This window comes from Austrofundulus limnaeus, unplaced genomic scaffold (genome assembly GCF_001266775.1).
Source record: "Austrofundulus limnaeus strain Quisiro unplaced genomic scaffold, Austrofundulus_limnaeus-1.0 Scaffold276, whole genome shotgun sequence".
NCBI classification, from domain to species: Eukaryota; Metazoa; Chordata; class Actinopteri; order Cyprinodontiformes; family Rivulidae; genus Austrofundulus; species Austrofundulus limnaeus.
Window position 1 is genome coordinate 3,924 of NW_013952678.1, and position 22,814 is coordinate 26,737.

Below are 22,814 nucleotides of genomic sequence, written 5' to 3' on the forward strand. Positions count from 1 at the left end.
ATATATATATATATATATGTATGTATGTATGTATATATTCAATTACTACTTTCTGAAAGTTTCATTAAAACGTTTAAGGCCAACATTTTAAATAAATAATTTGGTTGGTCTGCTAGAGCTTAGGGTATGTGTTGGGGAATGATGCTCAGATGCTAACACACCAAATTTAGGTCAGTATCTATAAAATTAACTGAGTTTTAGTAATGTTTGTGTTTGTTAGTTGATTACGTGTAACAGCTATCTTAAAACATGTTGACTCCAAATGCTATTTAGCTCTAGATGTTGTATATCCAGTGATAACTTTCTGCAAGTTTTATCAAAATTCTTCCATTGGTCCACAAGATATTTTACTAACAGCAGACAAACAGACACATACAGAAGCAGTTACATCATCGCCCACATTTCACTTCTACAGGCAGTAATGAGGTGCACAAAGTGTGTCATCTAGGACTGTTCCTTTTCAGGCTATTGGTTGGGCATGATATTAATATTGTTTTATTCAGAACTGTAGTTGGAATTTGATCCATAACAAACTATTGAAAAGCATATTTTAATCAGTCAGCTTTCAATTAGGGGAATGATTAATACCTCCTACCATTTGCGTAGTTCTGATGTATTGTTGGGTTGAGTAATGATGCAATAAATCCATGAGCGACTTGATCGACAAGGAAGAAAAGAGCTTTATTGTTCCTGTCTGAAATTGCTTATTTGTTTCATTCATTGATCTGAAATGATTTACCGGTGCTTGCGTCTCTCCAGCTGAATTTCTGCTTTGAGTGTTGTTTGGTTTGGGCGGAGAGGTGGTGGGTATTGATGCCATCATCTTGAGCTGTACACCAACCATTATTTTGGGGATTTTTTTTAAATGATTAATTCATCAAGTGAATATGTGAGTAAGTTAGCAGGAAACTGTTCCTTCCGTGCCGAAATGACAAAGCTGTTGTTTTACTGGCATTTTACCATAAAAGGGATTCCTGGGTGTTAAAGCGCAAAAAGCTTCAGATGTCGGATCAGGAAAGTTGACCTCTCTTTACACGATGCACCCAGCAGTAAAAACAAAAGCATCACATTTCTCTCGGGCCGTTGGGAACAACTTCAAACGTCGTCTCGGGCTGCATGATACTCATCAACACACTCTGCTCCAGTTCAGAGATATCAGTTTCATTTCTATGCTAAGTGACACACTCTTGTTTCTGAAAGGTGGTTTACTGGGAGGATGACACCAAGCCGGAGACTATGGGGAAGGTCAGAGTGCCATGGAACCAAACCTCGGTCACAGTAAACAGCTTGGCAGTGAACACGCAGTATTTTCTAACAGTCAGCGCCTTCAACACGGCGGGCACTGGCCCTTTCCTCCCTGCCATCAACGTCACCACAAAAAAGCCACGTGAGTTGCAGCACAACTGTTAGAAAAGGCAGCGGCTATAATGACTTATTTTAAAAAGCTGTTTTAGTTGTGCAGAAGAGCACTGAAGTGTGTTGATAAATGTTTTCATCCTCTGTTATCATTCCTGGAAGCAGTCTGATATGGTGTTACGATAATTCGGGTTTACCGATGAGACTGTAATTTGTTTCTGCGTTGACACAGAGAAATAAATAATTTTTATATTGTGCAGCGCCAGCCCAACCACCGCTGAATATTGAATGGACCCTAATTGGCTCTCAGCTGTCTCTTTACTGGGAGCCTGTGGTGGCGATGGATTCAGAATCAGAAGTCACAGGCTATCAAGTGAGTTCCTTTGTGATAACATGTTTATTAATGTTCCGGATCAGACTGCGAGAATGCTCAGGCTCCACGAACGCGTATTTACTTTGTGTCTCCTGCCTTGTTTCCTTTCTTCGTTCAGCTTTCATACTGGAGACAGAGACACAAAGAGGTAAACACGTTCACAACAGCCAATTCAACAGCGGAGCTGACCCTCCCCGAGAGCGACAGCGACTTCATCATTCGAGTTCAGACGCTGAGTGAAGGAGGACTGGGTCCACCCTCGGATCCCATTCGAATCCACAAACTCAGTAAGCTTGCTGTTTGTGTTTTATCCAATCGTAGTGGGTAAAAGGTTTGATTGTAGATTCTAGGAGAATAAGAAGATCTACCCTCTGGTTTTTACTTTTATTTTTTTACTTTTTACTGACTTTTTAAAACGAAATCACTCAACTCTTTTTAATTCTGACAGGAACAATTTGTCCTCACTCGTCTCAGCATTACTAATGTCCCTTGCCTCCCTCATTGGGCTCATCTGGGCTTTTGTTTTGCTGAAATGCGCAGCGCAATCCGTCTCTGTCGCCAACTTTCTATTTATTAGACGTTATTACTTTCCCGTGGGACTCGTTTTTGCTGTTAAATGTTGGATTTCTGTTTGGAATCCCTGAAAACAGCAGTTTAGGGAGAATTAGAGTTCTACGCTGGCTTTTCTTTTGCAAATAAAAAACTACTTATTTTCCCTTAAGGTACTTAGACAGAAAGTGAAATATGTGGGCAAAACACATTAGCAGGTACAACATAAGGCAAAAAGTGGTCTTTAATGTGGTTTGGAATATGTCTTAAGCATCAGTTATAACTTTTTTCTGTAAATATTACTAATTATAGGGTAAGGTTCATGAGTGAACTCACTCACTTACATGATGCAGTTTGAATGTTAATAGGTCAAAGGTTTCTTGTCGTATTGTATCTTTACAAGAGATTTATAGGTAACATATGACATTTTGCCATGTTTTTAACACAACGTTAGAACATGAACCTTTAGTTTTTTTTTTTGTTTGTTTATTTTTGTTGTTTTGGTATAGAATTTTAAAAAGTGGACAATAGAGGCCTAAAATGCTATCTACAGCACATAAAATAGTCTGAAAGTTAAGAAAAAAATCACACTGTCTTACTCAAAACTGCATGTTGCATGACTCATGTCATGACCAGTAATACTATTGATAATTATTATACCAAGCATCACTTCAAAGTTGGTTGGACTAGCCCCTCTCTAAAATTTGTCAGAAAACGAGTGGAAAAACACCCACAGTCTGACTCCACAAAAGGAAAGTATTAAAATTACTCAATACTTTTGAACAGCAGTGAATATACAGCTGAATTGCCAATGAATCAAATATAACACTATAAATAGTGTATTGTATTAATGTCAGCTGTCAGCTGTCATATTGTCTAACTGATGATGTTTTTATTTTGTGTGTGTTTGTGTTGTAGGTATGAGTGCCCGTGGCTCCAAAGCCTGGAGTGTGGACGTTTCTCTGCTCTCCATATTCTTCGCCGTTGCAATATCTACATTCAGGTCAACATTGTGACATAACTTTGCTCTGATTTCCAACATTTGCTATTGATATTTTTTCCAAGAATTTCTGAAGATGGCCATGTTTCTTTCTTTCTTTTTTTCTTCTTTTTTTTTCTAAAAAGACGATTTTGTAAAAGTATGAGGCAGCATAAGAATGGAGTGAACTGTCATATATGGAGGACCAAGACTGACACAATTAAAAATAAAAGCAGAAACAATAACCCCAATAAATAAATAAATAAATACACTTAAATTACATTAAACAATTTAATAAATGAAAGCTTTACCTCATGTTTTATAATTTAACAGATCTTTATTTTTTATTTTTCCAGCTTAGTTCCAACAAATATATAAATATTGTTTTTCCTTTAACAATGTGCTAAAACACGTAATTTGTTGGAACTAAGTTGGAAAAATAAATATGAAGGTCAATGAAATTATAAAAATGAGGTGAAGTTCTCCTTTTTTAATTAATCCGTGCATTTAAGTTAATTTATTTATTTATTGGGCCATTTATATATATTATTTATTTTTAATTATGTCAGTTTTGGTCCTCCACAGTCAGACAATGAATTAACATTAAATGCTTGTTTTTATAAGTGGGTCTGACATTTTTGCCAGATGATAACAAAACTCTATTACAACTTTTTCTTTTTTCCTTTCGCTCTAGAATGATAACAGATGCCTTACTTCCATTTATGTGCCAAAGTAGTTTCAGCCTTCCTCTTGTTATGACAAAGATAGCAACATACTCTCCTGCACATTCAGTTCATTGCAGTTTGTTTTGATTGAGGACTCGGTGTACCTTGCGGAGGGTCTCGATGAAAGGAGTGGTTTTGTGTTTCTGAATTTTCCTTTTTCATTTTCACACTCAGTTTAGAAATCTAAACACGTTCATTCACCCATGCACGTGCCTTTGGAGATTCTCGTAACGGCCTCAATTAAAGACAATGGCAGTAGATAATGTTACGGCTCATCCTGCAGACATTTTTATTTTAACGTGCTCCAATGAAAATGTACAGAGCTCATCCAGTGACATTGGATAAAAAGAAATGAATGCATACCCACAAGATAATAGCTTATGACCACAAAATAGTTAATGCATGGCCATGAGATAGTTCTTATGTGACCACAAGATAATAACTCGTGGCCACATGATGGTTAATGCGTGCCCATGAGATAATAACTCATGACCATGTGATAGTTATTGTGTCCACAAGATAATAACTTGTGGCCATGAGACACTTAATGCATGGTCATAAGATAATAAATAGCTCATGACCATGTGATAGTTAATGTGTAACAATGAGATAATAACTCGCAGCATTGATATAATAATTTGTGACCACAAGATAGTTATTGCACATGACATAATTAATGTGTGGCCCCAAGATAATTATTCCAGTCATTTCAAGGCCGTTGCAGACTGAAGCCTAGGTTCTAATTAATTTCTTTTTATTTCAGTGTAGGATTGAATGGCATACTTCTGTCACTTGCTGTTAGATATGGGGCGGCTGTGGCGGAGTGGTTAGGGGAGTCGTCCTGGAACCAGAAGGTCACTGGTTCGATCCCCCGTCCAGCCGTCTCAGTCGTTGTGTCCTTGGGCAAGACACTTCACCCACCTTGCCTACTGATGGTGGTCAGAGGGCCCAGTGGCGCCGATGCATGGCAGCCCCACCTCTGTCAGTGTGCCCCAGGGCAGCTGTGGCTACAGTGTAGTTTGCCATCATCAGTGTGTGAATGTGAGTGTGAATGGGTGAATGTCTGTTAGTGTAAAGDGCTTTGGGGGTCCGGAGGGACTTGAAAAGCGCTCTATAAGGTCAGTACCATTTACCATTTACCATGGAGTAATTTTAGCATATATAATGCAGCTATAAGACATAGGTGAAAACTGGATTTGTGTTTGTCCAAAAAGAGCCATTTTTAAGCTCAAAACGGGCTCCTCTCTCACCCCCTGCCTTTGCTGCTTAAGAAGTCAGAATTATGTTACATTCAGGAACACGGTAAAAAACAAAAAAAATAAAATAAATTCCCGACACACACTTGGGGTCATTCAATGTCATCTCGTAAATGTTAGTAGCCAACTAGCCAACTATGAAAAAGGAACAGTTTAGCAATGGAGGTATGCTTTTGGATTAAACATACACCAAAAAATATTAATAATTGTGGGGTACTTTTAAACAGTTATACACAAAAACAGTGCATTCATATATAATCTGACTCCAACAAAGTCTGTATCTCTCACAAAGAGACACAGCTGCTCAAAATTATCTTGTGGCAACGAGTTATTATCTCGTGGCCATGCATTAATTTAAAAAAAAAATCCAAATTCACCAGATGGGCTCCGTAAAAGTGTTTTATAAAACACTTTTGTGTTTCATAAAACACTTTTGTGTATTAATATTTTACCATATAACATGTTGACTTTGATAAGCGGGGGGAAGGGGGTGGGGGCATGAAAGTTCCTGTAGGTTTTATCATCTTTAACCAGTTATTTTATTGGCCTGTTGCTTCACTGACTGAACCAAATTTGGCAGTCACAAAAAATGGCATTTGACAGCTGACAGAAGCCAAAGAGTCAGACTGTTTTTGCTTTCCAACAATCAGTCAACTGAAAAAATTAAAAGATTTTATTTTCTTGCTCATCAAGAAAAAAAAACATCCTTAATTCATAATCTGATTTCAAATGTGAGCATTTGTTGATTCTCTTTACTCTGCGTTGAACTACAGTACGCTCGTGTCCGTTTATTTTGATGAACCAAAAGTTCTCCTCCATGAAGTCACTAAATAATTAACTAGGATTATTTTGTGTTTTAGGGGTTATATCACTGCAAAGCCGCCACATCACAGCTTCAGATAAAAGCTTTCTACTGGTTTTGAAATCACGTGAAATGGGTGGGAATGATGCTTGATTTCCAAGTTCAAAGTGACAATATTATTGATTTTACTGGGCATAGTGTCCACAGAAGTTCACAAAAAAGTTATCCAATGCTTCAAACATTTTCTGAAACCTCAACATTTTTTAGCTGGTTCAATTTAAAGCCTTCAAATGGATTATGTACTCATAGAATATTAGGAGTTGTGCACATATCGTAAATTAAATTAAACATGATAAGACAGTCAGATTTAAATAGACATTTGTCATGAGCACATTACTGTAAGAACAACCCAATGGAGAACCACTTATAGACTGAAGATAACAGATGGCTGAAGCCACCATGGCTCTCAAGTCTCACACATTTTAATTTACACTTTTTTTGTATTCTCCCCCTTCAGAAAGTCTCTGTCCCCTTGTAGCGATAAACAGCCTCACAGAATATGACTGACACGACATTCAGAGGGCACAGCAACCTTTCTGTGCAACTTGTCGCTGAATCAACATGTTAAATGTGTTAATTCCGCTAAAAAAAAAGGAAAGTCAAAGGGATCTCAAAGAGCCAACAGTGCCTTAGACACACACACACAAAAAAAAAAAAAAAAAACACAACAGATGTTCATCAAAGTTCCAGATGTTCTCAGTGCCCAATTTTTTTTTGGCTTGGTGCACGAGGCTTCTGTACCCGGCTAATTAAACAACAGCCTAGAACTAAATTGAAACAAGCTGGAGCAAAAATAAATAAATAAAGATTTCATTTTTGGAGCCACTCTGTATCAACACCCAGTTTCACTGCTCTTTTTTTAGCTCTCTTTGCAGTTTTTACGTATTATGAAAAATTAGAGTTAAATTTTGCTCAAGTTTCCATATGTGGCACATTCCGTCTGAAGTGATCAAAACCATGTGAATGCGTCCTTTGTAGTTTTTTACTTCTTTTTTTTTTTTCAGAATCCAACTATAAGTGACTATAAAACAATGCAACCCAAGGTTTAGTTACTTTTCCCCTTTACAATTTTGGCTCTAAATTTGAAAAACGCTTTAAAGCTAGGCAGTTGATTTAAAAAAGCAACGTTTCTTTCCACACTAACATGACTTTTTCAGAGCCAATTGCTACATTCCCTCTTTTGTACAGTCTAATGATTGCTCTCACCGAAACCGATAATCTGACATTCACCTCTCATCCACTTCACACTCACTTCACACCACATGCCAGGCATGAAGAGGTGAGAAAGTGAGCTGGGTTTGAACCTCCGTCTCATTTGTTTTCTAACACATCCTTGCATTTACAACTAAGTGAGACCTTGCAGATGTCTTTTGTGAAAGATACCTGTCATTATCGTTAGGTATATTTAAACAATTATTGCGTTTTGCCCGACGTTCTTTTTTTTTTACACAAAACACATGCGCACATCTTTAAATCGGGCAATTTGTTATTCTCAACTCAAACTTCTGACATCAGAAAGCATCATTCCCAACTCCATGTTCCAACCTGGGAAGTAAATGAAACAAGGTATGAATAATCACTATCACGTGTTTTTTATAGCTCTTTGAGCAACCTCAGTTTGGAAAAATATTGTTTGATTATGACCAGACTGATGAGCTAACTGAGTCTGAGCGAAACCACAGCTAAAGTGGATCGCTGCCACCTTAAAACAACTAATTAAAAAAATAAGAAAATCATAATAAATAATCACGGTCAGTCAGTTTTACATTATATGGTTATTTATGTAGAATTTTGTGAATATGTGCAAGAGCAAAAGATGATGGCAGCCACTAGCTGTAGCACTTCTGAATGAAAATTTTAGGGTATTTCTGCCAGGATAACACTGTAACGCAGACTGACTCTGGTGCACAGGTTTATTAAACATTGTCCTGGTCATGATCTCGTCAATCTGGTCATAACTAATCAAATTGGTGTTGTTTAAAAAGTTATCAGCAACAGGTAAGACATTGCTTGTTTATAACCATTCCACAGAACCCCCATTTTTTAATTTTCTAACTCATCCCTTTAAAATAGTAAATCTGTTGGCTGCTTTTATATTGATCTGACAAAAGTGATCAGAAAATACAGATTTGTCCACTTGGACTTCTTGGAAATACTAGCATGAATTTTTTTAACGAAGCGATTGCAGAGCCTGGGTGATATATAGGAAATAAAACGGACTTATTTATCAATAGTGATGGGGGAAAAATGTATTAGTTCCAGCCGTTTACCACATCCATCTGGGCAACACTCGGTCAGTGCCAGTCGATATGCCTCATCAGCCATTGTAGTTGGGACAAGAGTTTTCAAGTGCTGCCAATTGTGCCAGTCTGTTAATTGAAACCTAGCCACCAGCTTAGACATCATTTGGCTCAGTCTGTGGTCAGCTGTGTTTTAATACTTTGTGAATTTGTCCTTTGTTGTCAGTTGTATTGTTGGCCTCCTTTTTTTTCTCTCTCTCAGTGCGGTGTGTGTCGTCATTGTTTGTTTATGTAGTTCGGTGAAACCCTGCTGCTCAGGTATTCCAACGTGCTTCACTCTATCATTCAGCAGCTCCGAGATGACAAGAGCGGACAGATCAGAGAGGTGTTGGCGCCGAACACAATGGGCTATTTAATGGTCTGACGTGATGAATGGAAAGCCCGATATGGGCCATGATTTAGCAGACATTAAAACATCTTAATAAATTAGAGCAGGCCTGACGGGGGTGCTGTGGGGAAAGGGCATGCAAGTAACGGCACTAATCACACCCACACAAGACTAATATATCAAGATTTAGGAAAGACTAGATCAGGAGAGCTCTATCAAGATGACACCAGGAGAGGCTTGTGTGTGTGTGTGTGTGTGCGTGTGCGTGTGCGTGTGTGTGTGTGTGATTTGGAAAGTGTCTGAGTGGGTTTGTGCATGGTTATTACCTTAGCCCAGGATGTCATGGACAAGTGATTTCAAGAGAGCCATTCTGCTCTTTAAAGAGGGAAAAACATGTTTAAACCCCTTTCTTGCTCTTAACCATAGTGGTCTGTGCTGGGTGACTGAAGCATTGCGGACATTCAAGTTGAATAGGACAAGGTCAGTGTCAGGGGGGAGGGGAGGAGGGGGGAAATGACTATGACCTAGTCAGAGCTTAAAATGCCTGTTTTTATTTTTTATTTTTTATTAAATCATCTCAAAATGTCCGAGCAAAAGGGACTACTGAAAAAAAAATGCAACAGAATAAAAAAGTCTAGTTCATCTCGATGGATAAAGCTCATCTTAAATGTGAAGACAGGTTTTTTTTTTTCTACGTCTCCGATTGATAGTTATCTGAACACTGTCTTTGAAGTTTGTCAATTTTTCTTACTGCCTTTTAAAAATGTGGACAACTTATGTATGTTTTTTTTTCGTCACAGATTGTCTTTTATTAAACAAACAGATGCTAACACAAGAAATGCATCTTTCTGGCTGATGTGTGGATTAAATGAACTGTGAGGGGGGAAAAAAACAGGCAGCATTTGTGTTTTTGGTACATAAACACATGGCCAACCTCTTTGTTTTGTAATGTACTTGTACTGTGGAGATTATTTGAAAAAAAATTTTTCTTCTTCTTCTTTTTTAATGTTTGATATGGTTGTTTTTGTTTTCCTTCCAAAACTTCTGCACAAAGGTCAAGTGTTGTTTGAGAGCCACTTTTTGCTACTGCAAAAGCCAGTCTTAAAATCTTCTCCTGCCTTCTTACAGTTTATGGGTTAAGGTGTCAGCTGTGCAGACCCCGACAACGGCGTCTGGTTTGAAATCGTAATCCTCAGTCAAATTTTGAAAGAACTAGAATCAGTCTTTTATTAACGGCTGCTATCACACAGTCTTTTGATGTATTGTTGCAAAACCCAACCTATTTGAAGGTGGTCAACCAATGCACAGTGGGCAACGTAAGTAGTACAGGCTACTGTTTGTCTTTTTATACAGCTTTACCGTTTTCAAAATGTATTGCGAAACAACTGATTCACCATAAAGAATTTGACAAATAGAGCTCTGGGTGACAACGCTTGGCCTTTTCTTTTGTGACTCTTCAGTATTTTAATGTCCATGTGATCTCTGTGAGATCGTGTCCCAAATGTTTTCACATTGAAAAGTCATCAGCTGATCTGGATAATGCTGAAGATGTGCATGTATGATATTGTTTGGTGCATTTGGTGTTTTCTAAATGAGGGCGTTAATAAAAACAGTTCACTGAGAATTTTTGTCTGGAATTTTATTTTATTTTATTTATTTTATTTTTTGAGGGGGGGTTAAATTATGGTGTCGTTTTCAGCATCAGCCGTTTTAGTGTCTTTTACTGCACGGGGAGTTTGAGTGGAGCCTTGGGGCGCGATCAAAGCTATAAAATGCATAATGTAAAAAAATGAAAATTTAAAAAAAAAAAACAGAAATTGGGGTAAAAGCCAGCAGTAATGTCCTCTTCAGTGGGTAAAGAATACAGACCACAAAGCTTTTAGCTAGCTACTTTAATCATATTGTCACACATCATAATGAACACTGTTATTACAGATAACTAAATGTTTTGGAGGTAATATAACACTCAATATCTGAAGCGCACAGTCAACAAGCAGCACGCTGAGCTGCTGGTTTTGTAATGAAGCTTTTTCAACAGTCTTTAGATTATTGGTGCACGTATGTGTGTGTGTGTAAAGTTCAGCTGTTTTCCACTGAAACAACAGAATGACATGGAAAGCCGCTGTGAAGTATTGATTGAGTCAGTGTTGCAGAGATGCTTTTAAGATAATAAGAAGGAGAGGACCTTGTGAAGAGATCGATTCGAACGGGAAGCGAAGAAAAGAGAGGTTTCTCCCCACACACCACAGATCATTTATAATGAGCTGGTGTGTCAATAATTTGGCTCTTCACATGCTATTGACCACTGGATCAGAGCAGTGGGCTTCTGTAATTTATTTTGGCACCAGACACTAAGGGGAATGTATAAATGTCTGATTCTGAAACTCACATCTTCAGTTTATAACTGCGAAAGGCTTCAGATTCAAACACAGTGGATGGATGGTGGAGACATGATGGGTGCATATGACTTTTCCCAGTGCGGCAGATGTTGTGGGGTGGTTCCCACAGAATGTAAATGTAAATACTGCCCCCTCATGGTTCCAGCCTCCCAGTGCATCCTTTCTGTCCAGGCTGGATGAATGAAATGAGGCAAAGCAGGGGAGTTCTTGCTGTGTCCGCAGTCTCTCACTGCATCAAATGGATGCACTGCTGACCAGAGGTCCTGCAGGATTTGTGGCAAACATAATTTCAAATTCCGAATCGGCATCACAGTAGACAAACAAAACAAAACAAAACAAACAAAAAAAATACTTCTGATATGAGCCAACAAGGCTCCTTGGCATTTACTTGAAAGGTTGTATGACGCGCTCCTAGACACCCAGGCTGAAAGAGACATGATGATGAGAGGCGATAAAGATGTGTTTCATGCCTCTTTGTTGTGTGTATTTGATGCTTGTGAACATTTTATGTCTTTTGAAACCATTATGTTTTGTCCTTTTGTGTTATATTAACAATTCATTTTTGAAGTAATATATTTATTTGTGGTGGAAGGTTATCTGTCATAGGTTATCTGTCATTGAGACGCTATAAACAATTAAGAATATAGGATTCTATATTTTTAATTGTTTATAGCGTCTCAATGCAGCTTTTTTGCGTTATTTTGCAACTATTTGTCACTTTTTAAGTCTTTATCATGTTCAACATTTTTATTCTATTTGATTGCTCTGAGTCATTAAAAAAATAAACTTCAGATCAAAATGTATTAACGTAATTGCATTGCATTGAAGAACAGCAGCTGTGTTTATTCCATGCCGCTAGGGGGCGCTGTATCTTCTTCAGCTTCCTTCTTGTACGCAGAAGAACGCTGTTTTTTTGTGGGCACGCATGCAAACACAGCTGAAAGATTAGACGATGGAGCCTTCTAAAAGTAACGATTCAACGAACAGTGGTCTTCAGGAACAAAATTCAGACGTCAACGAAGAGGAGGAAAATGAGCTGTGTCCCGGTTTCAAAGACGTGGACGCTTTTGTCAAAGTAAGTAAACGAAACCAGCTAGAGAGAGTTAGCACACAAGCTACCACTTAGCAGCAGCTATCACTGGCAACGTGGGTGATATGGGGTGAGCTGGTCACAGGCAAGTACGTAAGTTACAAAAGAAATGAAACCAGTGGAAGACGAGCAAAGCAAAGAAGAAATGTTTGGTGTGTTTTTCCAGATAATGAAATTGAGGCTAACACGGCGAGCTAGTTGTTATAAGCTCGAGACAAGAAGTCAGCATGTAAACGGCTAACTTTTTCATTTCATAAGTCACTGACTTTTTATTAGACGCAGCTCAGCCTTTCTCTTCTTCTCTGCAGCATGGTTTGAGTGCTGTTTTGTCAGCCACCAAAGCATCAGCTGGCTTACCTCAGACTGGAGATGAATATGATTTCTATCGGAGCTTTCCCGGATTTCAAGAGTTCTGTGAAAGTCAAGGAGACAAGCTTCTGCACTGGTAAGAGATGCTTGTTAGTTGTATTTGTCCTAATCATCATGTGATCCACACAATTTTAAAAATGCTTTTATTTTTCTGATAGGATCTACAGACATGCACTCGGCAGATTTGTCGACAAATGGTGCATTTTTGCAGAAACTAGATTTCCACTTTAGTTGTTCTCATGAGCTTTTTCCTTTGAAAGTTGCTCGAAAATTTATTCTAGCAGTGAAATAAACACATATAGTCTGCACTGCAAAACAGTCCTCTTATACATTAATATGTTTTGGTTGTAAAGCAGATCTGTAGAAGATTTTGGTGTACAGACATGTCAGCAAGAAGGTAATGTTTGCTGAGTATAAGGAGCAAAAGTTAATATTTTTTTATTCTATTTTGTGTTAGCATGAGCCAGATAATGCAGCACCATGGCTGCAGATCTTACATAAGAGACCGGAACAAGCTGACCGGGGTGGAGGAGAGGTTTGACTTGGTTGTGGACTCCAACGACGTCATCCTTGAAAAAGCGGTATGACCTGTGATCATGGCTTTAAACAACTTGAATGATGGAAAAAAGAAAAAGGCCTTTGCGAACCAACCAAGCTGTGCTGTCTGATTACCAGGGCATTCTTCTTGATGAAGCCGATGGGGTGAACAGGAGCCAGAAGCCTGTCATGCCTACGGGGTTTCAGCCTCCAAAAATTGTGGTTTCAAGCTGGAATCGTAAGGTTAGCTAATTAGCATTTTAGTTATTTTATTGCAGTTGTCTGTGTGTACTTTGGACCATGTTTAAGCACATATATTCTGGATCATCCTGACATTTAATCTCACATTATAGCAGTAAACTTATACGCATATGTCATTAAGTCTTTTAATAAAGATTTTGTCTTTATCAGGGTTCCAGCTCTGGCAGTCGTGCTGAGACATTCCGACTGCTACATGCCAAGAATGTTACGAGGCCGCAGCTGAAATTTAAGGAGAAGATTGACAACAGCAACACACCTTTTATTCCGAAGATTTTCATCAAACCCAATTCATTAAAGCCACTTCCATCATGTAAGACCTGTTTTATTCTCCTGGGTTTTACATCGTGTCGATTTTGCAGTTGAACATTTCAACATGTCTAAATGGCTTGATTTCTATTTTTAAACTGGAGATTTCACCAACAAACAAATGCGTAAAGAGAGACCGGAGGACCTTGATGTCCCAGCTGCCCTGGCTGATTTTATCCACCAGCAAAGAACACAGGAGCATGTTGAAGACATGTAAGACTTGTTTGTGGTCTTATATTTACATTTTGTTCCTTATGTCTATTTGTTGATCAAAGGATGTTAATTCATGTAGGTTTGCACACCCGTACCAATATGAACTGGATCATCTCACAATACCAGAAAGCTTACTGTCTAAGCCAGAGCCTCAGGTAAAATAGTTGTTTTTAGTAACTAAGTCTCGTCATTCAGTTTAGGTTTCTGCTTTATCATTTGTCTGATTCTTTCTAGATGTACAAACCAATGTCGGAGACTAAGTTAACCTTTATTGACTCGCTGGAGGACCTCGTGGCTCTCAATGAGAAGCTGTGCAGCTCTTCTGAATTTGCGGTGGATCTTGAGGTACAGACGTGTGCAATTCTGTTTCAGCTAAAACAAAAACATACTTCAATTTAAAAAAAACAAACAAATTTTCTAACCCCCTTGTTTTGTTCTCCACGACAGCACCACTCCTACAGGAGTTTTCTTGGCCTCACCTGTCTGATTCAGATCTCCACCAGAGAGGAGGACTTCATCATTGATGCTCTGGAGCTCCGTGGTGAAATGTACATCCTGAACGAGGTGTTCACTGACCCGGGCATTGTAAAAGTAAGGAAACCGTTCCTTTTGTGTTCTCTTCAACAGGACGGTGGCATCACATGTTGACAGGCTTTTAGGTAGGATTTTAGAGGAAAACGTTGGCATTTTAAGTCTGAAGACTCCCACCCCTGCTTACGAAGTTTACGCAAGCTGACAAAATTTATGTAGTTAAAAAAAATAAAATAAAAAGTTACGACAGACCAGGAGCAAAGGTTGTTAAAAACAACACACAACAATAGATGCTGCAAATGTGATGTTGTTACTCACCCCCTCTATCCAAGCCAGCGCAAGTGTCTTCCTCTGGCATCTTAAAATAATTGCGGTCACTCCCTCCACCACTTATGTAGTTTTGTAGAAGTTTACAAAATTTACTTAAATTTATTTATTTATTTTAACACTCTGCAGACCTGAGGGTATCCTGAGGCATCGCCAGCTGAAAGAGTGCATCATAAAACTAAATATATGTTGAGTTCATTTACTTTGAGTGCAACTGCACCATCTTTTTATCCTTTTTATTATAATTTCTTCATAATCTGGAAGCAGTTAGACAGATCCTCATATCCAAATACAAAAAGCAAGCAAACCACAAACGCATAGTTGTACTAATGAGCAAACTCTTAATAGCACTTTTTCCTGGTTTGGTTATTTACAATGATTTAACATAAAATGGTTTTATTCAAACTGCATAGTTAAATCAGCATGTAGTGGAAATGAGATTTGGTTCCCTTTCATTATTGCTAATAATATAGGTAATTGATAGGAATATTAAAAAAAAATTATCTTGTACAACTTCACCAAGCCGGATTATCATTTATTTCTGACTTCGGTAACAAAAACTGAATCAAATAGGTTTTGAGCATTTCTCTGGATTAAATACAGACGTTGCTTGTAGTTTTTAGTCATTCTGTTGTGTTCATCTTTAAAAACATCTACGTTGAATGAATTCTACAGAGATCTGTTATTTTGTAGACCCGATTCTAGTGCAAATGCTCATTGTACAAGTACACAAGTTTTACGGGCCAGCTTTTTAATTAGCTGGCATTTTTCCAAGGAGGGGTTTCAAGAGCTTGATAAGAGTGTTGCAGATGGAAAATGTCTGTATTTTCTTCAGCTGGCAATCTTTGGAGTTTAAAGAGCAGCTTTTACAAGATCGTCCCCAGGTGTTGTGATTTCCAGTTTGTAAAGATAAAACCCTGGTGTTGCGTGCCTCTCGAAGCCATATCAGACTCAAATATGTTTGATAAAGTTGGCAGGTGCCTTCTGGTGTGTGGGAGTCAACATGACTCACACTCCATGGGACACCTTTGAAAAGAAATGTGTTGCGTGGGCTTGAACAGCTGAAAGATTTGCTAGATTTCAAATGGAAAAAGTCACATTGTGTCTCCATTTTTATTTATTTATTCATTAAACAAGAAGTTCTGGTAAACCTGCCTTTTTTTGTTTGCCTTTCCTTCTTTTCAGGTGTTTCACGGTGCTGATTCTGACATCGAGTGGCTCCAGAGGGACTTCGGCTTGTATGTCGTCAACATGTTTGACACGCATCAGGCAAGTCGAGCTCTTAACCTGGCCAGACATTCCCTCGACCACTTGCTTAAACACTTCTGCAGCGTGGACTCAGACAAACGGTACCAGCTGGCTGACTGGAGGATCCGGTACGTTGATAACTTTGTGTGTTTATTTCATCAGCTATCTTTTAACAGTTTTAGGCTACTTTGAGAAAGCTGAAATAAAAATGATATAACTCCCTCTCCCAGCCCTCTGCCAGATGAGATGATCCAGTATGCTCGGACAGACACCCACTATCTCCTTTACATCTACGATTGTGTGAGAGTTCAGTTACTGGATTCCCACCATGGGCAGCCGGGCCTGTTGCAGTGTGTCTGGAACAAGAGCAAAGACATTTCACTGAAGGTGTGTACAGCTCCTGCTCACTTCTGAGCGTGCTGCCTGATTGGGTGAGCCAGGCAGCTTTTTACATTCCTGGTTTTGGTACATTTGCGTTGAGGTTTCTCACATCTGGACATTCAATCCCCAGTCTTTGTATTCTTTAAGTGACACATCAAAGGAGGGCTCAGTACACTCGATCCAAAGCTGAACAATTGATGAGCAGTCACATTGTTCGACGTTCGACACACTGCACCGAGCTCCTGGGAACCCACAGGTTCTCACTGCACAGGGTTTCTTCCCACTGGGATTTACACCAAGGACAAAAAACAAAACTATCCACCGTTATTGTGTCCACAAATCTGTCCCGGTTAAAGCACCACAGTTTTTCTCAGATTTCTTTGTGCACGACGGCTGTTTTAAATCCATTGATGATTTTTTTAGCCATTTGATCTTTATAAATGTCTGCTTCTGTATACAACGTTCGGATTCTTGAAGCATTTGTTTGAAGCAAACCACAGCGTCTGATTGCTTTCAGCATACTCAAACATGCCCACAAACGTCTGACCAATTACATAATTATGTCTTATTTGGAGAGAGGTGAAACTTTTAGGATTGTAACAAGAAAGGGAGGACGTTTTGAAACTGTGACCAAAATGACGCGATTTTCGTCACGCAACTGAGACAATAGGAGCATATTTCAGCCGTTTGGATTGAGCATGTGGTGGGATTTAGTAGTGTTCTTGGCTGTGTGTGTGTCTTTTATAAATTTAAGATTGATGCAGGTGCATAGTCTTTATTGTGGCGTTTGGGTTGAATGTGATTATCTGCAGAGAAACTGCAGTGTTCCTGTTTTAAACCGGTACAGAAAGTACAGTTTATGTCCTGTGGGTCTGGAAGATGAGTGTGCAAAAACCATATTAGTTATTTCTACAACAAACACACCAAAGTGTTTTTCCCCCTTTTATCTTCAATATCATTTGTATGATTACACATAAAATCATAGAATTAGATTCCTAAGAGTTTAGGTTCCTAATCCATGATCAGAACTGAAGAAGTCTTTCAGTTGAGAGTTTAAATGTAAAGAAACAAACAAACTAAAAAATTTGAATTGTTTATGTAACACCTAAAACTCCACCAAAGAAGTCATTTTCAGTTCAGATAATTTCACAAACTCTTGTATTTTTTCCCTTAGCTTACCTCAGTTTTCACCATTTTCTTACGTCATTCATCACTGTTCACAAAGTAACCCCACTCTCCCCTTTCAAACAGAAATATGTGAAGCCAATATACACAGAGGAGTCCTATTTAGAGCTGCAGAGGAAGCAGAAAAGGTCTTTTAACACCCAGCAGCTAACTGCCTTCAGACTGCTATACGCCTGGAGGGACAAGCTGGCAAGGCAGGAAGATGAAAGCACTGGGTAGGCTGTGTAAAATGGATGGATGGACTTGCTGTTATTGAAGTCTATTATAACTATTTTACTTTTTTTTTCTTTTTTTAAGTTTGTGGACATCACATTTTGCAGCCAGCCTGATCATCCTAAAATTTTGTATTGTGTTTTTCATGATCTTATTTGTGTGTTCAGATATGTTCTGCCCACTCATATGATGATCAAAATATCTGAGGAGTTGCCCAAGTAAGTTGATTAGATTTCATCTTTTCAAATTCTTTTAGTTGTTTTTTTTCTTCCTCTCTTTTTTTAATGTCAAAATACTTTTGTGTTTTTATTTAAGACCTCTTTGTCTCTCCTCCTCAGAGAGCCTCAGGGCATCATCGCCTGCTGTAATCCTGTGCCGCCGCTGGTGAGGCAGCAGGTCAATGAGCTTCATTTGTTAGTGCAACAAGCCAGAGAAATGCCCCTTCTGAAGGTGAGGATAGATGGCATCTGTGAGAATGTAGTTTGTGCTGAACCCTGCCAATCAGTGTGCCTGAATCAAACACAGTTGTGCTTTTTTTTTACCCCCTTTTCACTCAGGCTGAGATTGCAGCTCAGAAGAAAAAAGGACTCTTACCTATCAAAAAGGTTGGTTCAGATCCTAAAAACATCTGGAGGAAGTACCTCAGTAACTGAAACTGCAATGATTGAAGTAAAATGAACGTGATTGTGTCTTTTACAGCCAGAAGTCACTTTGTTTGGTCCCCATGATACTTCCAGGATTTCTGAGAGTGAACTGCCCCACTTTACACCTGGTGGTAAGCTTGAAGCTAGTGTTTGTTGTGCCTTTTGCAAGCAATGAGACATGTTTGTGCTCAATTGATGATTTATGAATTTTCAGAAGGAGCAGTTAAACAAGGAATACTATTCTCAGAGGATGAGCAGAAAACGCACGTTGATGAGCAGAAAACACGCGGTCTCTTGGCACCACCTAAAATAACACTGTTCCAGGTGGATATCAAGTTTCAGCAACTCTGTTTTTCTTTAATAAGGATGCATGTTTATAAGACTTGTTTCTTTTGAAGGAACCAGAAGCTCCTGATGACCAGACGTCAGTGTCTGTAGCTCAGATGAAAGCGAAGTGCATCATTGAATCTTTTGAAAACCCATTCAGGATGGTAAGAAAGGAGAAAAAAAACTACACCTATTTAATGTTTTTATTCTTATTACACAGATAAATTATTTTCTTCTTTTGAAATCTCAGTATTTACCATCAACTGATGTGCACATCAACAAGAATGCCAAGTTTGACCCATCTTCGAAAATATTTGAAGTAATAAAAATCTCATTTTATCGCTTTTCCCCCCCAAAAAAACATTTCCTTCTTTCTGATTGATTATAGCTGCTGTTTCTCCCTTTGACAGATTAGCAAAAGATGGAAACTGCAGAGTATTGAACAGCAGGAGAAGGAGCTGGAGGCCAAAAAGAAATCCAAGGAAGAGGTGAAGCAACAAGCAAAGAAAATGTCAGGTAATGAGGTTTAATCATCGCTAAAGTGTCCATTTATTGAGTAAAGTTTTACATAATTTGTTGTTTGTTCCACAGAGAAACGAGCTAAGGCCAAACAGAGCTACCAGGAATCACTGAAGAATGTTGCCACTGTGCGGCAGCAAGCAGCAGTGAGTCTTTTTCTCTCCTCTCTCTTCCAGTTACTCTTTATTTTATTACTTAAGATAAAGGATACACACCTGGGAAAGTATAGAATTATGAAGACAAAGAGAAGCACTTAAAGGTCTACTGCAGCATTTTAAAGGCATTAGTTTATTAGTTTAACTCTGTGCAATGCTCTCTATTTTCCTAACATGCAGCATCTGGATTTTCTACACATAAATACAAAAACTGCCATTTTTCCTCCTCATCAGATGCATTTCTTTCCTTCTGACATGAAACAAAGTTACGGTCTCCTTCAGAAGCCTTTTGTATGACCACTCTCTCCCTCTAGGGGTAGTAATTGGCTCCCTCTGGATTACTCAATAACACTTCCTCTTCATTGTTAGTGTTTTCTGTTTACATGGTAAATAAAAAGAAAGCAAGCAAGCTCACTACCTTTTGACTTTTGCTTCCTAGTTTTACTCCTTCACTTCTGCCTTTCATAGGCACACACAATTACCAGTCTGACTCCGTGTGTGATGATGGTTTAAAGAATTCTGGCACCTGGCACTCTGTCTGGTAGCATGCATCAGAAATGTTGGCAGAAACCCTTGAAAGTAATCGTCATCAGTGTGCCAAGTGCAGACTGGCTGTGATATTAGCAACCTGTCACTTTCAGCAGCCTCGTGGCAGTGAAGTTTCTGCTCCAATTATAAATGAGAGATTTTTGTGGTTTTGCAAAAGTCTCACACCACTAATGTGGTGAAAGGAAGATGGTGATGTGATTAAGCTCTAGGATCACATTTTTTATCCTCCATCTTTCCTGTGTTAAATATATCAAATCAGGTGCAATGCGACAAACCTGCTTTCAACACATTTTGGTTTAAAAAAATGCTTTATAAACAAGACTACCTCAGCAAGTAAAAGAGAGAAACAGACATTTACAATTTTTAAAGTTTTATGTAAAGTTGGTTCAATTAACTGTAAAACTGAACACCTATACATTTACTTTTTCTGCTTAAAATGCAGCATCAAGTTGCATACTGACTGTATCCATGGGAACCTCCTTCACCATCTTTACATAATGCCAAATGCATTGATAAAACCACATTATCCGATCTAAAAGTTAGAAAAAAATTCCTTCACCCAAAGATTGTTATGATTGTCCTTTTATTAATAAAATATCCAGTGCAAATGTGGAACAGTATGAAGCGTTCAGCTGGTCCAGGGAAGCATCACCAGGTGTTTAGTTGCAGCACATTTGATGGTTTATTGAGAAAGGCACATTTACCATGTAGGTATCTAATTTACCTCGTAGGTATCTAATAGGACATTTGTGACAATATGTGATCAAATTGGCTCAAAACATGATTTCTGTAAACAGAGTAAGGTCTGAACAGATTGATGATTTATAATCTGTAGTTATTTTCACCTTTTGTCAAACTTTTTGTATAATATACTTTTTTTATTTCCATTGAATAATTTTACATAAGAGTTGTACACATTATAGTATTTTCCCAGGTAATTAAACCCAGCCATGTTAGTATAATACATTATTCAGTACACTGTAAAAAGAATGAATTTGTTCTTTGTTTCATAAAATGTTGCTGACCACTTTTTTAGGAAGCTGCAAAAGATGGGAAGAAAAGAGAGATGGCTGCCAGTGAGGTTGGAGAGGAAACTCCCAAACCAAGTAAGAAGTTGATGAAATTAGAGAAGACTCAGAAGACGGACGCTCCCAAAGAAAGCTTCAAACCCTTTGACTACAGCCAGTCAGATCTGAAAGTTTTTGATGGTATGCATTTGTAATTTTTTTGTTTTGTTGTTTTTCTGGACAGTGGATAAACTTATTTTTGTTTTGTTTTTTAGTAAATTTATTCATTTTAATTTAAAAACAAAACAAATACTATACATACAACAAATAATACAAATCACAAATACAATGAAAGAAGAAATGTTATTCAAATTGTACATTCATGTACCTTGGAAGTGGGAATTCCAAACTAAAGCATATTTGTGCTCTTGATTTTTACTTTAGTACTGTATTAACTGCATATTCTTTTTTTATTTGTTTTTGTTTTTTACTAAGTTCAGTAGTTATGTATAGTTGTGTAATATTTATTTGCTTTCTGTCTACAGGTGCCAAACCTAAGGGAAACACACAATTTGATCCAAACCAGCAAGCCCATGATTTTAAGAAAAAGGTACCTTTTGGTTTTGTTTTGAGAAAAAAATTAATATATATACATGCTTAATGCATATTCTTTAATATTTGATATATTTAAATGTTCTGCCCAACAGAAAGGTCCTCGGGGACAAAAAAACAACTTCTCAACTGGAAACCGAAGTATGTCATACCTGGGTGGCAAATCCGACAGGTAAAAGAAATTCAGAGCAGCTCTGTTTCTTTGCCTCTGCAAATCCAAACATTTTATGTTTATTATTTCATCTCTGTTTTCTTTTAATCTCCTACAGAGGGTTTTCCCATAGCTGGCCCAAGAGATAAACTCCTTGATGTAAATTTTTTTTACACTTTTTGGAAATCATCCTACATATTTCCCTTTCTTGCAAAGAAAATCAGTGAATAATGACTTTAGGTGGAACCCCCCCCCCCCCATCCCACACACACACCTGTAAAACACTTTGTAAATATAAATGTGTGGAAACGTATAACACTTTTTTTAAAGCTGGTTTTAGAAAACAGTGGTTAGATATTTCTTCTGTTAATACACAGTCAGTACTCTTATGTATTTATAAACTGAGGCAGTAGGTTTATTATTGAGAAGAAATGGTTTATCACAGAAATTAAACATCAAACTATAAAACTTACATGGATGTGATGTTGTTTGTATCTTTGCTGTAATATGAAAAACTTTATTATGAATTAATCATTCTTTTTGTCCTGCTCATGGTAAAGGAAATGAAGAAGAAATGCGCTTTTAAATTTGAAATTCATGTACCTTGGAAGTGGGAATTCCAAACTAAAGTATATTTGTGCTCTTGATTTTAACTTTAGTACTGTATTAATTACATATTCTTGTAAGTTGAATACTTTCAGGAACAAATGAAGCCATAATTAAACCTTTTAGTGCAATTTTCCCAGTCAGTAATTGGTATGAAACCGAAGTACGTCATAAAATGGGAATGAAGAGAGACTGATTTGCAGTAAAAAAAAAAGTCAAGTGAAGAAGTGATTGAGAAATTAATGACGACAGGTCTATCAAACACTAAGATGGCAGTTTGCATCACGAAAACTGCAGAGAAGGGAAATAGTAGAGATTTATATAGTTAGTCTGAAATCAGTTTGCTTTTATTGCTGTGGTAAATTGTGAGGCTAAATGCTATAAACTGACTAAGAGACGACATGCTTTGTTAAAGAGTGAAGGAAAGGGGTGTCTGTGCTGCTTAATACCTGTTTT

The 22,814-nt window shown here is 37.9% G+C and overlaps 2 protein-coding genes across 2 annotated transcripts in view; both read left to right on the forward strand.

The window, feature by feature from the left end:
• Positions 1-3,391, forward strand: part of LOC106526450 (contactin-3) — a gene marked incomplete at its 5' end in the record, with an annotated part of 7,180 nt that extends 3,789 nt beyond the window's left edge. The window contains 4 exon segments of the mRNA XM_014021062.1: positions 1,201-1,387; positions 1,617-1,729; positions 1,848-2,016; positions 3,197-3,391. Of these exon segments, the coding sequence (XP_013876516.1) occupies positions 1,201-1,387; positions 1,617-1,729; positions 1,848-2,016; positions 3,197-3,294 (567 nt within the window).
• An 8,644-nt stretch (positions 3,392-12,035) lies between these two features.
• Positions 12,036-22,399, forward strand: exosc10 (exosome component 10). The gene is made up of 25 exons (XM_014021024.1): positions 12,036-12,202; positions 12,526-12,662; positions 13,044-13,167; positions 13,262-13,366; positions 13,535-13,694; positions 13,795-13,903; positions 13,983-14,058; positions 14,138-14,248; positions 14,351-14,494; positions 15,947-16,137; positions 16,240-16,396; positions 17,642-17,790; positions 17,956-18,006; positions 18,127-18,238; positions 18,346-18,393; positions 18,488-18,563; positions 18,647-18,756; positions 18,831-18,923; positions 19,010-19,078; positions 19,170-19,275; positions 19,351-19,424; positions 21,019-21,190; positions 21,535-21,599; positions 21,697-21,773; positions 21,871-22,399. The coding sequence occupies exons 1-25, from the start codon at positions 12,080-12,082 to the stop codon at positions 21,899-21,901; spliced, it is 2,670 nt and encodes an 889-aa protein (XP_013876478.1). The 5' UTR covers positions 12,036-12,079; the 3' UTR covers positions 21,902-22,399.
• Positions 22,400-22,814: the final 415 nt, after the last annotated feature.